Source organism: Podarcis tiliguerta (assembly GCF_965153285.1).
Source record: "Podarcis tiliguerta genome assembly, chromosome: 8".
NCBI classification, from domain to species: Eukaryota; Metazoa; Chordata; class Lepidosauria; order Squamata; family Lacertidae; genus Podarcis; species Podarcis tiliguerta.
In genome coordinates, this window is record NC_139541.1 from 25,242,551 (window position 1) to 25,262,859 (window position 20,309).

At 48.9% G+C, this 20,309-nt stretch overlaps 1 protein-coding gene across 9 annotated transcripts in view; it reads left to right on the top strand.

Annotated features, from left to right (window-relative positions):
- Positions 1 to 20,309, top strand: part of PLEKHG5 (pleckstrin homology and RhoGEF domain containing G5) — a gene marked incomplete at its 3' end in the record, with an annotated part of 100,248 nt that overhangs the window by 72,550 nt on the left and 7,389 nt on the right. For all 9 annotated transcript variants that reach the window (XM_083452078.1, XM_083452077.1, XM_083452076.1 and 6 more), the window contains 11 exons: positions 7,796 to 7,981; positions 10,765 to 10,941; positions 11,138 to 11,233; positions 12,429 to 12,479; positions 14,646 to 14,795; positions 15,171 to 15,281; positions 16,067 to 16,216; positions 16,753 to 16,890; positions 17,027 to 17,146; positions 17,515 to 17,647; positions 19,108 to 19,223. In XM_083452078.1, coding sequence (XP_083308204.1) covers positions 7,796 to 7,981; positions 10,765 to 10,941; positions 11,138 to 11,233; positions 12,429 to 12,479; positions 14,646 to 14,795; positions 15,171 to 15,281; positions 16,067 to 16,216; positions 16,753 to 16,890; positions 17,027 to 17,146; positions 17,515 to 17,647; positions 19,108 to 19,223 — 1,428 coding nt within the window. The remainder of the gene's footprint in view (positions 1 to 7,795; positions 7,982 to 10,764; positions 10,942 to 11,137; positions 11,234 to 12,428; positions 12,480 to 14,645; positions 14,796 to 15,170; positions 15,282 to 16,066; positions 16,217 to 16,752; positions 16,891 to 17,026; positions 17,147 to 17,514; positions 17,648 to 19,107; positions 19,224 to 20,309) is intronic.

The window sequence follows — 20,309 nt, forward strand, 5'->3', positions numbered from 1 at the left end:
TCCCTTTACCTTTAAGATGGCTTTAAAAGAGGATTGGACAAATACATGGAGGAGAAGGCTGTCAAAGGCTGTTTGCCAGCTGCTGGAAGCAGCAAGAGGGGAGAGGGTACTCTTGTGCTCGAGTCCTGCTTGCAGGTTCCCCACCTGGTTGGCTGTTGCAAGAAGATGCTGGGCTCAATGAGCCTCCTTTGTCCTGTTCCTGCAGGCTTTTCTTATGTTCTTAGTGGTGCTGGCAGCTCCTCTGATAGGATGGGCAACTGTCAATTTCATATTTCCCATAGTTCATTAATCTTCTTCCTCCTCTTCATGCACATGCACCTCAAAAATGGATCCTCTCTGCCTATAAAAATAGGAGCTTTTGGGTCTCAGGGTTGTTTTGAAATTGCAAGTGTTAGAAACCATGCACCGAATTTGGGCTCCAGCTGGAGCCAGTCACTAGCCAGTCTACCCTGAGCACTAGAAATTTCGTCAATACCAGGAATCCACAGTGGCAGGAAGATCTTTGCAAGCTGGCAGGAGTGCGAACCTTTGACCGCCAGTTTCGATTATTTCTTGCTATTCGGGGAAACAAGGGGGGAAACCAGGTTGACTTTCCTGGCCTCTTCTTCTTCCCTTTGTTATATAATGGCCTTGGGCAGCAGCCAATTTCTGGGGTGGTGAGGGGAGCGAAGGAGATCCTTCCTCTTTCCTCTTATCCTGGGTGGACTAATTTGTTCTTTGCGCTTTCAGTTTCTTTAAGGGTAAACATGCAGAGCATTCAGACTTTCTACTGTGTGTGTGTAAGCTTCATATGAAATGTGTATATTCTCTGCGCATAATACTTATATGCACGCTTCATTGTAATCCTTGCAACAACCCTGTAAGGCTTTTCATTATTTTGTTTATCATTAAGGTTTATCTCCTTTCGGGATAAAGATTGACAACTTAATACAGTCATACCTCAGGTTACAGATGCTTAAGGTTGCCTGTTTTGGGGTTGCACACCGTGCCGAACCCAGAAGTACCGGAATGGGTTATGTCCAGGTTTCGGCACTCGTGCATGCACAGAAGCACTAAATTACGCTTTGCACATGTGCACAAGCACCGAATCGCGACCCACACGTTCGCAGATGCGGCGCTGCGGGTTGCGAATGCTGCAGGTTGCGAATGTGTCTCCCACACGGATCATGTTTGCAACCCGAGCGTCCACTGTAATAAAACAATATGTGAAATTGTCAGCCCAAAATGACTTAGCCAAATTCATGGAGGAGAAGAGCTATGTTACCACCCACAAGGGCTATGCTCTGCCTCCGCAGTCAGAGACAGTAGTGCTTCTGAATGCAAGTTGCTGGAGACTGCTAGAATAGCACGAGACACTTAATCTCAGGATCATGGGTTCAAGCCCCACATTGGGGGGGAAAAGGAGGATGATAACAACAACAACAACAACAACAACAACAACAACAACAACAACATCAATAATTTTATTTATACCCCACCCATCTGGCTGGGTTTCTCCAGCCACTCTGGGTGGTTATTCTTGCACTGCAGGGGGTTGGACTAGATGACCCCAGGGTCCCTTCCAACTCAACAATTCTATGATTCTGTGAAGCCACAGAAGGAATCCGGCTCTTCTGCCTGCTTATGGAGTTCCCAGAAGAGGGATCTGGTTGGCTGTTGTGAGTACAGGACGCCTTTCACCAGATCCAGCGAGCTCTCCTTATGTCCCTAAGCTGAGTTGCTTTTGTAAAAGAAAGAAAAGTGACTAATAATAAACTTAACTAAGAATAATAATGGGGCAGCCATGCCCATTAGTTTCAGTGCATCTGCTCTGAGTATAATTCACATGAACTGCCTGTCGTGCATCTCTTGAATGAGCTCAAAGCATCCGGATCCCGTGTTTGCCTTTGCGTCCAAACTGCTGTGCTTCTGAGCACTGGAGGCGGCTTCACAGGGGAATGGGGGGGTCCCCGTTTGGGGAAAACAGCCCTCCCACCCCCACAGGGCCTGGAACAAAGAGAGGAGAGGGGCTGTGGGGAGACCGGCTGGGAAAGGCCTTCAGCCTTTGAGGTGCATTGTCTCCCTGTCAGCTGCCGGGCTCAGCTGGCCCTGAGGGCAGGCACCTTGTCACCCGGGGTGAGCTGCATCGCACAGTAAGGTGACCTTGGGGATCCAGTTGTTTGTCCCAGCTGCTCCGTGGGCCCGGAGGAGGGAGAGTGTGCTGGAGCCTCTCTCCTCCTCCTCCTCCTCCCCATTGAGGCACTGGGGGGTGGGCAATGGTGCCACCCCCTACAGGTCTGCAGAACTGCTGCTGCAAAGGCTGCAGTAGCTTGCAGATGAGCAGTGTTGGGTCTCTGCCTGCTGGACGCCTTTGAGCTGCAAGGCCCTGATCCTGGAAGTTGCTGCTGCACCCTTGGGGTAAGGCTTGGCATTCTCTCTCTCTCTCTTCCCACCCCCACCGCAACCCCTGGGTCAATGCTTCTCCCTGCACCCAAACTGGCCCGATCCATTTGCATATTTCAGGGGAGGAATGAGGATGGAGGCAGAGAGACCTTCCTAGAGACAGGTGAGGCAGGAAACTTGGGGATGGAGGTGTCTGGTGTGACACCCTGTGTTCATGGGGGCTCTTCCTGGGGAGTCTTAGCTGGTGCTCTCGTGGCGAAGGGGAAGAGCTTTACCGGAAGGTTTTTCCTCAAGGCTCTCTGGTTTTCAATCTGGTTGTTTTGAGGTTTTGCTGCTTTCGTCTCTGCTGAGGGGCCTGCTTCAGCAGCTGCCTTCTCTGCTCTCGGCATTTTGCCGCTCTGTTGCTTTGATTGCCACACATCGATGTTTCTCCCGCCTGATGTCAGCCGCAGCCCAATAAATGTGACCAAATAAATGTGGCGCTCTTCAAGATGCCACGCGACTCAGTCAACGGTCTTTGCCTCCATTGGGGTTTGTTTCCTGTTCTATTGATTTTGTTGCAAAATCAATACAGCACACTTTTTTTTGGATGCCACAGGACAATGTTTAACATTTCAAATGAAAGATCTGGCATTAGCATATGCGATGCTTACACGTTGTCCAAAAAGATGGTACCTATTTGCATCACGTTTGGTGTATGCTAGTACAGTTGTTCCGAAAGTGGGTGGTACCACCCCCTGGGGGGCACCTAAAGGTAAAGGTAAAGGGACCCCTGATGGTTAGGTCCACTTGCGGACGACTCTGGAGTTGCGCTCATCTCGCTTTACTGGCCGAGGAAGCTGGCGTACAGCTTCCGGGTCATGTGGCCAGCATGACTAAGCCGTTTCTGGTGAACCAGAACAGCGCACGGAAACGCCATTTACCTTACCGCTGGAGTGGTACCTATTTATCTACTTGCACTTTGACTTGCTTTCGAACTGCTAGGTTGGCAGGAGCAGGGACCGAGCAACAGGAGCTCACCCTGTTGTGGGGATTTGAACCTCGACCTTCTGATCGGCAAGTCCTAGGCTCTGTGGTTTAGACCACAGCATCCCTTCTGGGGGGCACCTAGGAGGCACCAAAAGGCAAGGGGGCAGTGGGGGGGGGGCTGGAGGTGTAAATGACTATCAGACTTTGAAAAGTGGGACTCACTGGATCAAGTTCATCAGTCTTGTAGAATTAATTAAACTAAGCAGTTTTAATGGGATTTTGAATAAACGTGCAGTTGCTGCTGCTTTGCGTTTTATTATTATCTTCCTTCTGCAATGATTCCTATGCATTATTCAGAATGCAAACTGCCATTCTGAAAAATGCTTCTTATAGGGTAGATGTAAATGCATAGGTACGTATAGATGCAAATTTAGAAATGGTTACTGTGATTTAAATAGAAGAGCAATCCATCTCACTCTTAGAAGGAAAATGATAACCGTGTGCCTCGGTTATCCATGCCCTTGTGACATCCAGGCTGGATTACTGTAGTGCTCTCTGCTTGGGGCTGCCTTTGAAGACGACTCAGAAACATCAACCAGAGCAGAATGTGGCTGCCGAGTAACTGGTTGAGCCCAGCTGGTTAAATCTAAGCGGGACTATTCCAATTGCACTGGACCCAATTTACAGTGCTGGTGATGACCTATCATGCGGGGTAGGGAACTGAGTTACTTGAACCTCTGCTTGCACATACTACCTGCCTGCAGCTTCAGATCTTTTCCACAGATGATGCTTAGATACCCATCTGAAAAGGCAGTTAGGTTGAAGGGCACAGGAAACAGGGCCTTCACAGTGGTGACCCCCTTTCTGTGGAATTCGGTCCCATAAAACATCAGGAAGGCCCCCTCCCTAGTTCTTTAAAAATGGGAAACTTAATCCTAACTTTCTCAGTGGCTAATCATGAGCTGTGGAAACAGGGTAGAGAATTCCTTCTGATATGATCTGCTGGTTAATTGCATGATTTGTGCTGGTGTGGTGAATTATGAAATGGATGCTTTTAGCAGGCAACAAATATCATTTTGCTGCTGCTGCTTCGGCAGTTATTTTGTAACCAGTTTTGGGACAGATTCTCCTTGCGAAGGGGGCCCTAAGATACAAAAAAAGCAAACAAAAAAAATTGCCTTGGAGTGAAGTGATTGGAGGGGGGAGAGAAAGTGGGATCGTTCGCAGCTTGGAAAGCGGCAAATCCACTTCTGGCTCTCCTATAAAGAAAATGTCTGCCTGGTTTCACCTGGAGGGATCATTTGCACCATCTCAAAAATCCGGAGGGAACTAGCCCCCTCACCAGAGATATTTTATCCTGTGCCATCCTCCAAGCCAAGAGGCTTGTGTGTGATGGAGAAGAGGAGAAACGTTCAGAGCTGGCCGATCTCTGGAGGGGAGGGGGAGAGTAGGGAGAGGCGCGGAGGGAGCCCAGGAATGTCCCATCTCCAGGGTGCCCGGCAAGCTCCTCTCAGCGATGCAATTAATGCGAAGGCAGGCGGCAAACAGAGTGTTGATTCAAGGCGAGCAGCCTTCTCCTCTCGCCTCCCTGCTCACCAGCCAGCTGGAGGGAGCCAGGCCCTTGGCCCTTCCTTGTCTGCCTTTGTGCTTTCGTTCCTTGGGATTCTTCCCAGGGCAGAGAGCAAGAGGCTTTGGCTGTAAGGTGAGTCTGACAGACGCAAGGGTCCTTTTCTGCTCTGGCGGCAGGGGGAAAGGTTTTGGGGCGGCAGCCTGGCACTCCTGCAGATGGTTTGGCCCTTGCAGGATTTGTGGGTTTAAGTCCTATTCTCCTACTGCCCAAGGGAGAGCCAGAGTCTGGACCTTAGGACATTTTTTGGGGGGGAGGGAGGAAACCGCTTGCGTATTTGCACAAAACGCAGATTTCGGTCATTCGGTTCACAATCCCTGGAAAAGATAATACTTATTATTCTTGTTGGGAGGTAGTAATGTTTTGTTTAAGATTTGGTTTTATTGAGGTTTTAAGCAGAGCTTGGGTGGTCGTCTGTCAGGGATTCTGACAGACCGTGATCCCTGCATTGCACAGAGTTGGGCTGGAAAACCATTCCAACTGTAAAATTTTGTGATTTATTATTACCAGGATCTTGTCCTTCAGGTCTTATGATATTCTCATCTGAAACTTGAAACGTCAGTAAGAATTCCAAATAGTAGCAAATTTCACAGCAGGCTTTTGAACAGGACAGACCCTCCAAGTGCCCCTATTTTCCAGGGACAGTCCTGGATTTACAGAAGCTGTCCCAGTTTTTGATTTGACCCTGGAACGTCCCGCTTTTGCTTAGGACATCCCTATTTTCATCAGAGAAGTGTTGGAGGGTATGGGGTTATGCGACCCCTGAGCCAAGAGGATAAGTAACTATGCTACCTTTAGAAGACATCTGAAGGCAGCCCTGTATAGGGAACTTTTTTTTAATGTTTAATTATTTACAATGTTTTTATATATGTATATATGTTGGAAGCCTCCTAGAGTAGCTGGGGTCTGGAGTTATGCAACCAATGAGCCAAGGATACAACCTTTAAAAGACATCTGACGGCAGCCCTGCAAGGAAAGTTGCCCAGAGTGGCTGGGTGGGGTAATAATAATAATAATAATAATAATAATAATAATAATAATAATAGTTGTTGTTGTTGTTGCTGCTATGGAATAGGATGTCCCTATTTTCATTGGAAAAATATTGGAGTGTATGTGGTTATAATTATTTGTATATAAAACAAACCTTTGCCATGTAGCTGAAAATGAATATTTTTGTTTTTGTTTTGGTCTGTCCCCTAGTTTACCTTAACTCTGAACTAATTTTTCAGCAGTAGCTGTGGACCACGTTACACGGGAAAAGTTATATATATATATATATATATATATATATATATATATATATATGACTGGTGTATTTGTTTCAGCTCAGGGAGTTCAGCCTTCTGTCTTCCTGACAGCTTTTGCCGCTCATTGGCCAGCTTAGATATGAAAGCCAGGCCAGAATCTCTATGGGCCAAAGAAGGATCCCTATGGGCTGACAGCCCAACTCGGATTACCATCCTAGTAGCCAATCCGCTGCCTCCACTATATCTGAAGGAAGAAGAGATAGAATCATAGAACTGTAGAGGGGCACCAAGGCTCATCTAGTGCACTACAGAAATCTCAAACACCTTTACAAAGAAATGATAAACAAATTGAGATCTAGAGATGATCTCACCTGCTCTAGATCCTGGCCTGGGGGCGCTGCAGAGCACCTGTGGCTGGGTAGAGGGCATGCTGGGTGATTGCGCAGGTCCTTATCAGGCTTAGAATAGCATGGAGATGAGACAAGAGGCTTTGGGATTTGTGCTTCTTTGCCCGGGTCACGAAAAGGCAGCTGGCCATTAGCTTGCGCACCAAGAACCGGGCAAGATGTTTCTCTGCACTCTCCTCCAGCTCTCTTTTCTCTTCAAGGTATGGGTGGCTACCGTGCCCCTGTGGGTTTTGGGGACAGGCTCCATCGTCCCCAGGGTGCTCTCTGCCTCTCCTGACAACCCAGAGGCCTTCTTTTCGGAGGCAGCCATGCTTCTGAACAGGGTGGATTTGATTTAAATCAAATTGATTTAAATCACGATTTAAATCACTAGTCAGTAAGACTTGATTTAAATCGCTAGTCAGTAAGACTTGATTTAAATCATTTTTATTTTATTTTATTTACAGAAACGCTCATTCTTGCTGGTATAATCTTAATATTTACAACCAGATAAAGGTTTCATTTTTGGAATAATAATTTTTCAGAGTAGTTTTTACAGTTATATCAAAAATTACTGATTTGGTTATGCTATTAGAAATACATTGACAAATAATTCTGAAATTTTCTGCTGTACTTTATTGGAAGGAGAAAAACAATCACTTCCTTAATAACAATTTAAACAATTTATTTAATTAAAACAATAACATTATAGCATATGTATCCATGTTTGTTAACTGATGTGGTTAAACAATTTTTTATTCTTTATTTTTAAAAAAACTTAGACTGAGTTTTAGCACACATGAAAAAACTTAAAACAAATCCTTATTTCCTGATGAATAGCCTTTGGACTATAATGTCACTTAGAAAACTATCTTTAGAAAGATTTTTCCTCCAAAAGCATTTTATTTTATAAATCCAATTTAAATAATAATAAAAAAACCGATTTAGATTTTAAAAAATCCGATTTTTAATTTTTAAAAAATCATTGATTTTTATCCACCCTGCTTCTGAATACCAGTTGTGGGAAGGAGGCGAGAATTTCTCATGTCCTGCTTCCTTCTTTCCCTTGCGGTTGGCCAGTGTGAGAACAAGACTCTGGGCTCCCTTTGGCCTGTTCCGGCATTCTAATCTTATGTTCTCCATCCCTCTCACTTCTCTCTCCTTTCCCTGTTTGCCCCTCGCAGGCCCCCGGAAGACAAAGGAAGAACATGACCGAGTTTTTGGGGGACGCCAGCATCCCGAGCCACGACCCCCTGCAGCCCTGCAGCACCTCCTTGCCCAGCAATGGCATCGACACGTGGAAGAACCGGGCTGCCAGCCGCTTCAGCGGGTTCTTTGGTTCCGGCAACAGCGCCAGCCCCTTCACGCGGGTACGTTGCCAGTGCCCGCCACTGCCGCCCGTGGGTTCCTGCAGGCCCTTTTCTTTTGCAGGTGTTTGCAGCTGGGAAGGGTGTGCTGGAGAGGTAGGGAGCCCCCGCTCCTTGCAAAATCAAGTGGCGTCAGATCACGAGGAAGGGTAGCCAGAGACCAAGGTAGAGACACATTCATAGAGGAGGCCATTCATGATGGAACTTTCATGTTCACAGGCAGTTTGCAGCAGCAGCGGGTGGTTCTTGTTGTCTTACTCTGCTTGTGGGCTTTGGGGGAATGGAGCTCAGTGGGTAGAGCAGGGGTCAGCAAACTTTTTCAGCAGGGGGCCGGTCCACTGTCCCTCAGACCTTGTGGGGGGCCAGACTATATATATATATATATTTGGGGGGGTTAAATGAACGAATTCCTATGCCCCGCAAATAACCCAGAGATGCATTTTAAATAAAAGCACACATTCTACCCATGTAAAAACTCGCTGATTCCCGGACCGTCCGCAGGCCGGATTTAGAAGGCGATTGGGCTGGATCTGGCCCCTGGGCCTTAGTTTGCCTACCCATGGGGTAGAGCAATCTGCTTTGCATCTGGCATCTCCAGGTAGGCCTGAGACCCTGGAGAGCTACTGCCAGCCAGTGTTGACAATACTGAGGTAGCTGGACAAATGTCCTGACTAAGCAGAAGGCAGTTTCCTAGGTTCCTATCTGGTTTTCCACTATGGGAGGCAGAATGTCTGAGCACAGGCTGTTGTGGCTCATCTCTTTTGGGGCCGGTTCACCCTTGACCATCCCTCTGGTGTGTGAGGAGGGAGCATGTTGGGGTGGGTGTGGCCTCCTCAAGTCTTGCATGCACACATTTATAGGATGTGCGCGCACACAAAAGCAGACAGTGACACTCTCGCAAGCACACAACCCCCCCTTTCATTGGCTGATCCATGCAGATCAAGTAAGGAGGGCAGTTCTTGCCCCCTCAGCGGTTCGTTAGGATGGCCAGTGAAGGTTGCTCTCTGAAAGACACGGCACAAAAGGAAAAGGGCTTGGGAGGGAGGAGGGAAGAAATAAACTCAAGGCCCATCCATACTTAACCTTTCACTTTCTAGGTGCATGTCCATGCTTTCCTGCTCCGTGTCTGAGCACGTTTTCCCCACCCATGAAAACCCACTCTTTTGCGCTGAATTGGAGAAAACAGCCATTTTTGTTCCCCTCAGATTGCTGTTTGCTCTGATTCAGCAGCAAAGAGCAGATTTTTGAGGGGAAAGCGGCAAGGCAAAAATAAAAAGCTGTAGGGCACAGTCCCAGAAAGCCCGGACCAGTGCCTAGAAATGTGGAGCAAAGGTAATTGTGAATGAATCTTCAGGCACTAGTTACCAAGTTCAGTAGGTCATGGAACTGGGTCTAAGCGCAAGGAAAGAACTGCAGCTTCCTTGCCTTCCGGTGGCCTCAGTTACGGCAGCTGGCAGTGGGAGGGAGGCCTGTTATCCGTGATATCAGGGGGTCATGTGCTACTAAATACTCTTTTCCGGGAAGCATCGGTGGGAGCAGGCTGGTTCCTTCATGCCCTATTTTGGGAAATCAGAGGCAGGGGACAGAATAGCTCAGCATTAGATGAAAAAGTCTTCAAGATTCTATCCTGGCATCGCCAGACAGTTTTGGGAAAGACTATTGCCTGAATCCTTGTAGAACCACAGCCAGTCATTGTAGACAATACTAAGCTAGATTATTATTATTATTATTAACAATTATTTAAATTTATTCAGTTATTTTACAAAAAGGAACTCAAAACGACGCTGTAATAAACAAACCCGTGGGTTTAAAACCAGTAGGAGAGAAAACTCAAGAAGCCAATCCTGTTTTTAATAGGCAGGATTGAAACATCCCAACTACTCAAGATTAATTAATAGCTAAAGACCTGAAGAAGAACAGATGGTTTGCCTGATGCCTAATGATATTTTATTATTCTTTATTATTATTATAAATTACATTTATATACAACTTTTCATCTGAAGATCACAGAGCGGTTTGCAGCATAAAAACACAAAATGAAAGCACAAAATACACATGACTGTAACAAAAACCAACAGCCCCTGCCCACAAACATATTTGAAAGGCAACAGATTGCTTAATCAGCCAAAGGCCTGCTTATAGAGTTACTACGTAACACAAATGAGAGACAAATACACTAAACAGGCACCCGGTGAGTCTCCTTGGGGAGAGCATTCCACACGCAGGGAGCCACCACTGAAAAGGCCTGTTCTTGTGTTGCCACTCTCCAGACCTCCTGTGAGGCGGCACATGGAGAAGGGCCTCAGGTGACGTTTGCAAGGCCTGGGTCGGTTCATATGGAGAGCATGGACCAGTAGTAGCCGGGTTTTTTTCGGGGGGGGGGTGGCGGGTAGAATCCTATACTATTTTGGTCTGGTCCAAGAAGGCTTCCTTTAGGTCCTTGTCCATGCATGATACCCACCTCAGGGAACCAGCTGCCAAAGGACAGGAAGCTAGGAGAGGATGTTCCCTTCATTCATTCAGCGGGCCGTTATGGGAAACAGGATTCGAACCCTCGTCTCACGGGCCTCCTTTCCCCCTCCCCATGTGGTCCTGCACAACACCCCTGTGAGGGAGGCCAGGTTGAGAGGCAGTGGCTGGCCCCAGGTGAGCTTGACTCAGCGGGGATTCGAACCTTTTTCTCTCCCAGGTCCTAGTCCGGCACTCCAACCAGGGCACCACCCCTGGCACCGCGCAGCAGCACCCCCAGACTTCCTTTTTCAGCCCTCCTTTCTGTGCCCCTCCAGGAGATGGACAAGATGGAGCAGCTGGAAAGCCGGCTCCACTCCTACAGCCACTTCGGCCTCCCCAAGTTCCCCCAGCAGCTCCGCTTCGATCAGGATTCCTGGGAAGAGGAGGAAGAGGATGACGATGCTACCCTGTGCCTGGAGGACAGCTGGCAGGAGATCATTGAGGGCACAGAGGTGAGGTGGGAGCAGGGCCCCTTTGCCGTCCAGCTGGCGCTTCGGAATTCCAGTTCTGAAAGCCACCCTGAAGGGAGAGAGCTGCTCTTGTGCTCGGGTCAAGCTTGCGGGTTTCCCCTTGGGGGTATGTGGTTGGCCATGGTGAGAGCAGGAAGAAGAAGCCCCTAACCCTGCCTCTGACTCTTAACCCTCCTAGGTTTTGACACGCCGGCAATGCCACCAGCAGGAAGCTATTTGGGAACTACTGCACACAGAAGCCTCCTACATCAGGAAGCTGAAGGTCATCACCGATGTAAGTGTCTTAGATGAAGGGATGTGTTTAATAATAATAATAATAATAATAATAATAATAATTTTATTTATCATTTATACCCCACCCATCTGGCTGGGTTTGAGGACACAGGTCTTGAAGCATATTAATTAATTCATTCGTAAAAAATATTTAAATACTGCTCTTCATACACACACACACACACACACACACACACACACACCAGTGTGGTTTATAAAAAATACAGGTAGCCCCCTGTCTAAGCATGTTCAATATGTGTGCGACTGTGTACAACCACATTGTGCCGAACCTGGAAGTGACCCGGAAACATCATAAAGATGCCACTGAAACGCCACTAAAGGGCAGAATGCGGTGGGGGGTGGGGATGGGGCAGATCGGGGTGTTTGCAGGCTTTTTCAGTGAGTTTCAATTATGCACCATGCGTGCGGTGTCTCAGAACGTAACCCCTGCATAAAACCATACAATGCAAACTATATATAAAAAAGTTTAAGCCAGAAATGTAGTACCTTTTGTGGAGCAATGTGCTCTCAATTGCCTGCATAGATGCCTGATGGAATAGAAAAGTTTTCAGCAGGTGTTTAATAGTTGACAGACAAGGTGCCTGCTGAAACTGTAGTGGCAGGGAGTTCCACAGAACAGGGTTAATGACACTGAAGACTCCGTTCCTTGTTTTTGTCAAATGAGCCACACCTGCTCGGGGAACAACCAACGATGCTCCTGCAGAGGATCTTGGTGGCCCAGCTGAGATATAAGGGTTCAGGCGGTCCCTGGGGCTGAAGCTGATCAGGGCTTTGTCAATTAATACAGGGACCTTGAACCAGGCTGCATAGTAGATGGGCAGGCAGGGCTGGTGCTTTAACAAAGGCATCACCTGTTCTCAGCCAGATGCCCCCATCAGCAATCTGGCCACCGCATTCTGCACCAGCTGGAGTTTTCAAACCAAGAGCAAGAGCAGCCCCACAAAGAGTGCATTGCAGTAATCCAGCCTTGAGGTTGCCAGTGCATGAAATACAGTGGTCCTTCTATCCCTGCCCAGGAAGCATCCCTTTCCCTTCGCTTAAAGCAGTGTCAGGTCCAAAGCCCTGGATCATGACCAACATCACCTTTGTTTGCTGGCTCTCTAACCAAACGGCGACCCCCACAACCGAGCCCCATTGCAATAGCTCATTTCTCTCTTTTTCTCTTTCCTCCTCAGCTGTTCCTGTGTTGCCTGTTGAACTTGCAGGAATCGGGGCTGCTTTGTGAGGTAAGCTAGCATCCTCTCCCTTTGAACATGGCTGTTGCCCCAGAAATGTCAGGTGTCACCCTCCAGGGCCAAACCTCACTTTCCTGTGCCAGCAATGGTCTGCCTCCTGCTTCCGGTGGCTTTGTAGCGAAACGCCGTCTCTGAAGCACCCTCCCCTCTGCCCCGCTGGTCTCTTATCTGCTCTGAGGAAGTGGCCCAGTTTTTTCCTCTCTCCGCCCCCCACCCCCATTTCTGACAAGAAACCGTCTTGCGATCTTTCACTGTTTGGAGAAATACCTTAACCACACGGCACTCTGGCAGGCTTGTGGCACACAGAAGCTATTTAAAGAGATGAAAGAGATATACCCAAGGCGACTCTTGCATCATGCAAATGCTTCTCTTGGGTCCCAGCGGTGGGTTGATCAGGTTTTCCCAATGAAAATGCACTCAACCTGTTTGATCGAGAAGGAACGCTGGATAAATGTAGTTGCATCAGGCTGCAGAGCAGAGCTGGGGAAAGGAAGACGGGTCCATCCTTTAGGTGCTTTTAGGATTCCCCTAAGGTAAACGGCGTTTTCGTGCACTGCTCTGGTTCTCCAGAAGCAGCTTAGTCATGCTGGCCACATGACCCGGAAGCTGTACGCCGTCTCCCTCGGCCAGTAAAGCGAGATGAGCGCCGCAACCCCGGAGTCAGCCACGATTGGACCTAATGGTCAGGGGTCCCTTTACCTTTTTATGCTGGAAGTATTTCCATCCAAGCTATCACTTTAAGAACTGTCGCCTGAGTTTTCAATGGTTGGGATGACTTTGATTGATTGCATTTCTATCAGGCCTTCTTTCCTCTAAGGCAGCCATAGGCAACCTCGGCCCTCCAGATGTTTTTGGGACTACAATTCCCATCATCCCTGACCACTGGTCCTGTTAGCTAGGGATCATGGGAGTTGTAGTCCCAAAACATCTGGAGGGCCGAGTTTGCCTATGCCTGCTCTAAGGAGTTCAAAGTGGCATACATGGTTCTACCCCCTTTTTCATTTATTCACCACAACAACCCTGTGAGGTAGGTTAGGTTGATAGTAACTGACAGGCCTTAGGTCACCCAGTGCGGTTTGGGACTCAGCACAGTGGGGGAATTTGAACCCTGGTCTCTCCTGGGTCCTGCTCTAACCGCCACACCACACTGCCACCTCTTGTGTTGTGGAATAACAGAATCATAGACTTGTTGAGTTGGAGGGGTACCCCAGAGGCCATCTAGTCCAACCTCCCGCAATGCAGGAATCTCACCTAAAGCATCCATGACAGATGGCCACCCAACCTCTGCTTAAAAACCTCCAAGGAAGGAAAGTCCTCCCGAAGGAGACCATTGCACTGCCGAACAGCTCTTACTGTCTGAAAGCTGAAATAATCTGGTGAAGCAGAATGGAAGGAGATTTGGGACAGATGAGAAGCACTGTAGACTTTCATGCCCTTTGCAGTTTCTTTGTGGGACACCACGTGTTGGAAGCTGCTGGAATGGGTGGCTTTGAAAGGGGATCGGCCAAATTCATGGTGGAGCCTGGGTGCTGGGTGCGTGTGTGCATCTCTTGATGGCTCCTGCCATGGTGCCTGTGTGGCACCTCTGTTCAGAGAGAGCACTGTGCACTGAATGACAAGCGAGAGTCTGACCCGGGGGGCTCTTCTTGGAAGCTGACTCGGGTTCAGGGCCGGATTTAGGTCTGATGAGGCCCTAAGCTACTGAAGGGAATGGGGCCCTCTAAAGGTCCAGCTGTCCTTTGTCAGAAACAATTTGTCGCTGTTTTTTGTGTTGAATATATGCTATATGGTAATTCAGGGACCTAATAGGTATCTAAAGCCATTTGCACATGTTGCCATGCACCCAGTCCATGCAGAATGTAGGCACCCTATATATAGAAATGAGCAAACCAGTGATATTTTAGGGAGCAGCCTAGCAGGCGGGGTCCATTACTTACATCATAGGAGCCTACACAACACAAAACACTGTTGCTGTATGCAGGTTTTATGTTATTTGTTTTTTATCTTATATTTTGGATTTTTTTTCCCCTTTAGATTTTTTTGGGGGGCCCCCAAGAAAGTGGGGCCCTAAACTATAGCTAGTTTAGCTTATGCATAAATCTGGCACTGCTGAAAGTGTAAGAAGGGTCACAGAGTCTGCTTTTCCCCACTCTGCAGGTGGAAGCTGAGCGTCTTTTCAGCAACATCCAGGAAATCATCCAGCTGCACCGTGCTCTTTGGAGAAGCGTCATGGCTCCTGTTTTGGACAAGGCCAGGACCAGCCGGGCTCTGCTAGACCCCACAGACTTCTTCAAGGGCTTCAAGATGGTAGGTGTGCATGCAGTGAGTGTGCCTACATGCGGGTGGGTGGCCGAGAAAGAGGGCTGGGAAATCTGGTGTTAGCTTGGTTTTGATCCAATAGTTGGACCCAAACCAGAGTGAGCAGCTTTTCCGGGACCAAATGCAACCCAGCAGACTCCTCATAAAAGGTGGTCTCTGCTGAGCTGGCAGCTGCAGTACCATCTCTGGCCATCAACAGGGGTGGTGCTGGAGAGCAGAATGGAAAAGGGAGTCTAGCTCCCAGAATCTGCGCTTTGGGACCACTGCGCAGGGCCAGTTGGTTTGCTCAGGTGGCCCTTGCTTTCCTCCACTGCTGTTGCCTCCCTGCACCCGTGTCTTTAGTCTGATCCTTTCCCCTTGCAGTTTGGCTCCCACTTCAAGCCTTACATCCGCTACTGCATGGAGGAGGAAGGCTGCATGGAGTACATGAGGAACTTGTTGCGGGACAACGAACTCTTTCGCATCTACGTCACGGTAAGAAGGCTGTGGCCATCCTATGAATCCCACACCTGCCTCTGTCCTCAATATTGAGTCCTACATTCAGAAAAGCTGCAGGCACCCATCACCCGCAAGTCAAATGCTGGCTAGACAGAGGTGCCAATGCCCAATGCTCACCTCTCCTAGTCATGCAGGGCTGTTTAAGCCCCACACTTTAGGAGTGCTATGTGGTTAGCTCAGTTGGTTGGAGCATGGTGCTGAAAGTGCCAAGGTTGTGGGTTTGATCCCCGTACGGGCCAGCTGTATCTTCCTGCACTGCGGGGAGTTGGACAAAATGACCCTGGTGGTCCCTGCCAATGATACAATTCTATAATTAATCCTCTATGATTATTGCTCAGCTAAAAGAGGGGAACAATCTTAAAAGCAGTTTCAAAATGGCTCCGGAGGTTCTGGGGAAGCGGTGGGTTGGTAATGGCAGAGGTACTAGCCAATAGGTACCTTTGCTTTTCCTCGATTGGTCCAAACCAGGCAGACAGTCTGCAGAGCGGACTGTTGCTGTTTTTACAGAGTTTTGTCTGGAGGCCGAGTCAGAACTATTGAAAATAGAATAGGCCATTCTTTAGAATATGAGTCTGTCTTTCACCTAGGGCTCCTTTTGGAAAGTGTCCATTCCTGGGCTGGTTGTGGCTTGCAGCATGGGCACCTTTCCAGGGCTGGCTTGTGTTCCTGATGGGAGTTACGCCCCTGGCTAGTAGTGATAGACTGGCTAGTGGCCTGTTTCTTGGCTCCAGGAACTGACGCTTCCCTTCTTCCACTTTCAGTGGGCCGAGAAGCACAAACAGTGTAACCGGCTCAAGCTGAGTGACATGCTAGTGAAGCCTCACCAACGCCTCACCAAATACCCTCTGCTGCTGAAGTCGGTGCTTAAGAAGACGGAAGACCCCCACACCCGAGAGGCCATCATCACCATGGTAAAGTGTTGCCAGTGTGCCCTGGTACACCTGCTAGCGTAGGTGATGGTGTGGTGTTGGGAGACACAAGGAATTCAGCAAACGTTTGCACCCAAATCCATCTCAGGAAGGGCTGGGACTCCATTGGGATGGGGGAGAAACACAGTTCAGTTTGCATTTGAAGGCGAACCTACCTAACGCTGACAAAGTCTAGCCACGATGGAACCTCCATCACCAAGAGCAGTCTACCTCTAAGGATTTGATTCCAGGGGAAGACTGCAGCAGGAGAGGGCTGTTGCATTCACACCCTGGTTCTGGGGGTTCCTGGAGACATATGGCCTGGGCCAGCCTCCCCAAACCGTGTGACTTCCAGATGTTGCTGGACACCCAGCACCCTCCATCAGTGCTGAACCGCTGGCTGCTGGAAGTTGTAGATCAGCAACTGTAGATCCAGTAGATCAGCTGGAAGGCACCCAGTTTGGAGAAGCCAAGTGCCGCCCTTGCCTTATTGCTGCCTCCCCCTGGGTATAACCTCTGGCGGGCTTCCCTCCTCCCAGATCAACTCGGTGGAGCGCTTCATCAACCACATCAACTCGCGCATGCGCCAGAGGCAGGAGCAGCAGCGCCTGGCCAGCATCTTGAGCCGCATCGATGCCTACGAGGTGGTGGAAGGAAGCACGGATGAAGTGGACAAGGTGGGTGGCGAGGCTGTGGCTGCAACGTGGGGGAGAAGGGTGGGCAAAGGGTGCCCGAGATGGCAGCCTGGGCTGGGTGGCTGGAGAGAGTCTCTCAGGCGCCTGAACTCTCTTGGCTTTAACCCCCTTTCTTCAGATCCTGAAGGAGTTTTTGCGCCTGGACCTGACAGCCCCCATTCCAGGGACCTCCGCCGAGGAGACCCGGCAGCTTCTGCTGGAGGGAAGCCTTAAAATGAAAGAAGGCAAAGACAGTAAGGTAAGCCTTGACAGGCAGGGGAAATGTTCTTCTTCTTGTTGTTGTTACTATTGCAACTCAGACTAGGGGATCTCATGTGATTCAGCCCGGAATTTCTACCCCCAAAGCCAGAGGCTGAGACACTGCCTTTGCATGCAGAAAGCTAGGCAGAAAGCTCTTTTCCCTGACATGCTAGCTTTCCATGTGCAGAGAGGGTGGAGAGGATTTGGGGTGTGTGTGTTATATTTCACTTGCAGACTAATGTGGTGCACATCATCCCTTGTCCTCTCTAGAAAGGGTCCCCATTCCTGCCCCCTTCTCTCTCCCCCACCCCTGCATCAAGCTCCACACAGGATGCTCTGATCATTTGGGATCTTTTTCTTCTCCAGATGGATGTTTACTGCTTTCTCTTCACGGACCTCTTCCTCATCACCAAACCGGTGAAGAAGGCCGAACGCACAAAGGTCATCCGCCAGCCACTGCTGGTTGACAAGCTGGTGTGCCGTGCGCTCAAGGATCCTGGTGAGGGCTGTTTGTGAGCTGGGCAATTTTTCACAGACAACTGGTATATGTCTGCACTGTAGGATTGACCCCTCGAGCTGTGCCACAGCCTCAATCCTGATCCCCCCCCCCCACAACTGCTTTTTGTAAACAAAGCACTCATCCACCTGTTATTTGTATACTGTGTTATACCCACATAAAAACATATAATACATGATAAAAATGACCCAATAATCCCCTCTCCCCAATACATTTTAAAAGGGCACTAGATGCCAATCAGCCAAAGGCCTGATTAAAGAGGAATGTTTTTGCCTGGAACCTAAAGGTGTATAATGAAGGTGCCAACCCAAACTTCCCTGCGGAGACCATTCCACAAACGGGAGTTTAGTGTGGATTTTTGTGGCGTGTTCTCCCTATCCATGCTATGTTCTCCCTATCCAGCTGGCAGCCCACAGTTTCTCGACAGTAAACTCAGATATTCCCAATCCGGGGGAAATCTGCGTGCATAAGTTGCCCTGTGATAAGGGCTGTGTGATCCTGGCCCTGCAGAATGTCGAAACCTGCTCCAAAGGAATCCAGATTTTGCTTCTGCAAAATGAAGATAGATGATAGAAAGGGAGGAGGGGATGGAATTCAAGCCTGATCTTGGGCAGCTGAACATCAGAAGAGCCTGCTGGATCAGGCCAATGGCCCATCTAGTCCAGCATCCTGTTCTCGCAGTGGCCAAACAGATGCCTGTGTGAAACCAGCAAGTAGGATTAAAGCCCAGGAGCCCTCTCTTCTCTCCTGCGGTTTCCAGCAACTGGTATTCAGAAGCATTGCTTCCTGCAACTTTGTTGGCCGGGCGCAGCCATCGTGGCTATTAGCCTTCTTCATGAATTTGTCAACTCCTCTTTCAAAGCCGTCCACGTCGTTGGCCACCACTGCCTCCTGCAGGAGTGAGTCCCACAGGTTAACTATGCACTGCAGGGAAAATGTACTTCCGTTTGCCTGTCCTGAGCCTCCTAACATTCGGCTTCATTGGATATCCATGAGTTCTAGTGTTAGGAGAGAGGAACTGTGGAGAGTTACGCATTGCCTCTGCTGCAGTGGGCGGCCGCCGACATGGGCGGCTTCAGAATGGATTTGGACAAATTCGTGGAGGATAAAGCTATATCAGTGACTACCAGCCAGGATGGCCATGCGCTGCCTCCATGGTCAGAGGCAGCAATGCTTCTGAACACCAGTTGCTGGAAACCACAGGAGGGGACAGTTCTCCCTTGGGTCCTCTTTGCGGGCTCCCCACTGGGCCACCTGCCGCTGTGAGACCAGGATGCTGGACTAGGTGGGCCACTGGCCTGATCCTGTAGGTTCTTCGACCTGTCCTGAAGCTTCCGCCATTCAGCTTCCTGAAGCCGAGCTTGTGCCGGCGGCATCTTTCCCTCCCCAGGAGTAACCACTAACCTAACACCAGACTCCCCCTCCCTTGTCTTCCTCATCAGGTTCCTTCCTGCTGATCTACTTGAACGAGTTCCGGAGCGCGGTGGGAGCCTACACCTTCCAGACCAGTGGGCAGTCTCTGTGCCGGAGCTGGATCGAGGCTGTCTGCAATGCCCAGGTGGGTGGTGTGGGAGCCAAGAGGATTTCCCCCGAAAGGTGGAGGTTGTGGGCGCTCTGTTGCCCCTGCAGACATTGCTGGACTACAACTCCCATCATCCTCAACCACCCTGGGTGGGTCCGATGGGAACGAGTCCAGCAATACTTGGAGGGCTGCACGTTGCCCATTCCTACCCAAGGAGGATCTCCTCCTCTCCTTTATTTGAGGTTTTTAAAGAGGGATCGGATGACCACCTGCCAGCGCTTACTGCATTGCAGTGGGATGGATTGGATGAGCCTTGGGACCCCTTCGAACTCTACCATACTGTGATTCTATGAATAGATTTCTTTTGCTGCAGTTTATCCTCCCCACCCTCTTTCCCAACTGGGGAAGATGAATTCTTCGACTGGGAGGACATCTAGGCAAGCAACACTCCTGCCCTTTGCCTCCAGGAACTGGCATTGAGACTCCCACTGCCTGTAGACTTTGTTCAGCTGATATTTATTTTATCTTTTTGTTTTCATTTTTACTCATTTATTCTACTTGTTTCACAAAATGCATTTAAAGCGATGCCAGCCCCCGATGACAGTGCCCTGTGCCACTTTTTTAATAGTCCCTCATCCTTTTGATAATTTTCCCCCTCCAGTCATCTAGAACTCTGGGGGTCTCACTCGAGAACTTCTCCCCTTTGCTTGTCCGCTTTTGGGTGTGGATCTGTCTCCACCAAGGGTACTTGCTGGCTCTTTTAATTTTTTTACAATTTATTTTTTTACGATTACAATCCACTCTTGATAAATTCCCTTATACCCCAGCTACAGTGATTGACTTCAATTGGTATTAACACATTTAGTGATTTCTAATTTCTCCTTTCTTCTTCCTGTGTGAGGTTTTAATTTTCATCAATTGTTCCCTTCATTTCTTTATAAATTTTATATCCGTAATAGTTATTCCTGGTCTCCTTAGTGCCGCCTTACCCATGCTTTGTTCAACAAACCACAAATTGTCTCACAGAGGAGCAAAGAAGCCATGGCCTATACTTGCATAAAAACTGCACCTGCTGATTCATATGCCTAGATGCATCTTGAGCAAACTGAGACAGTGAGTGCT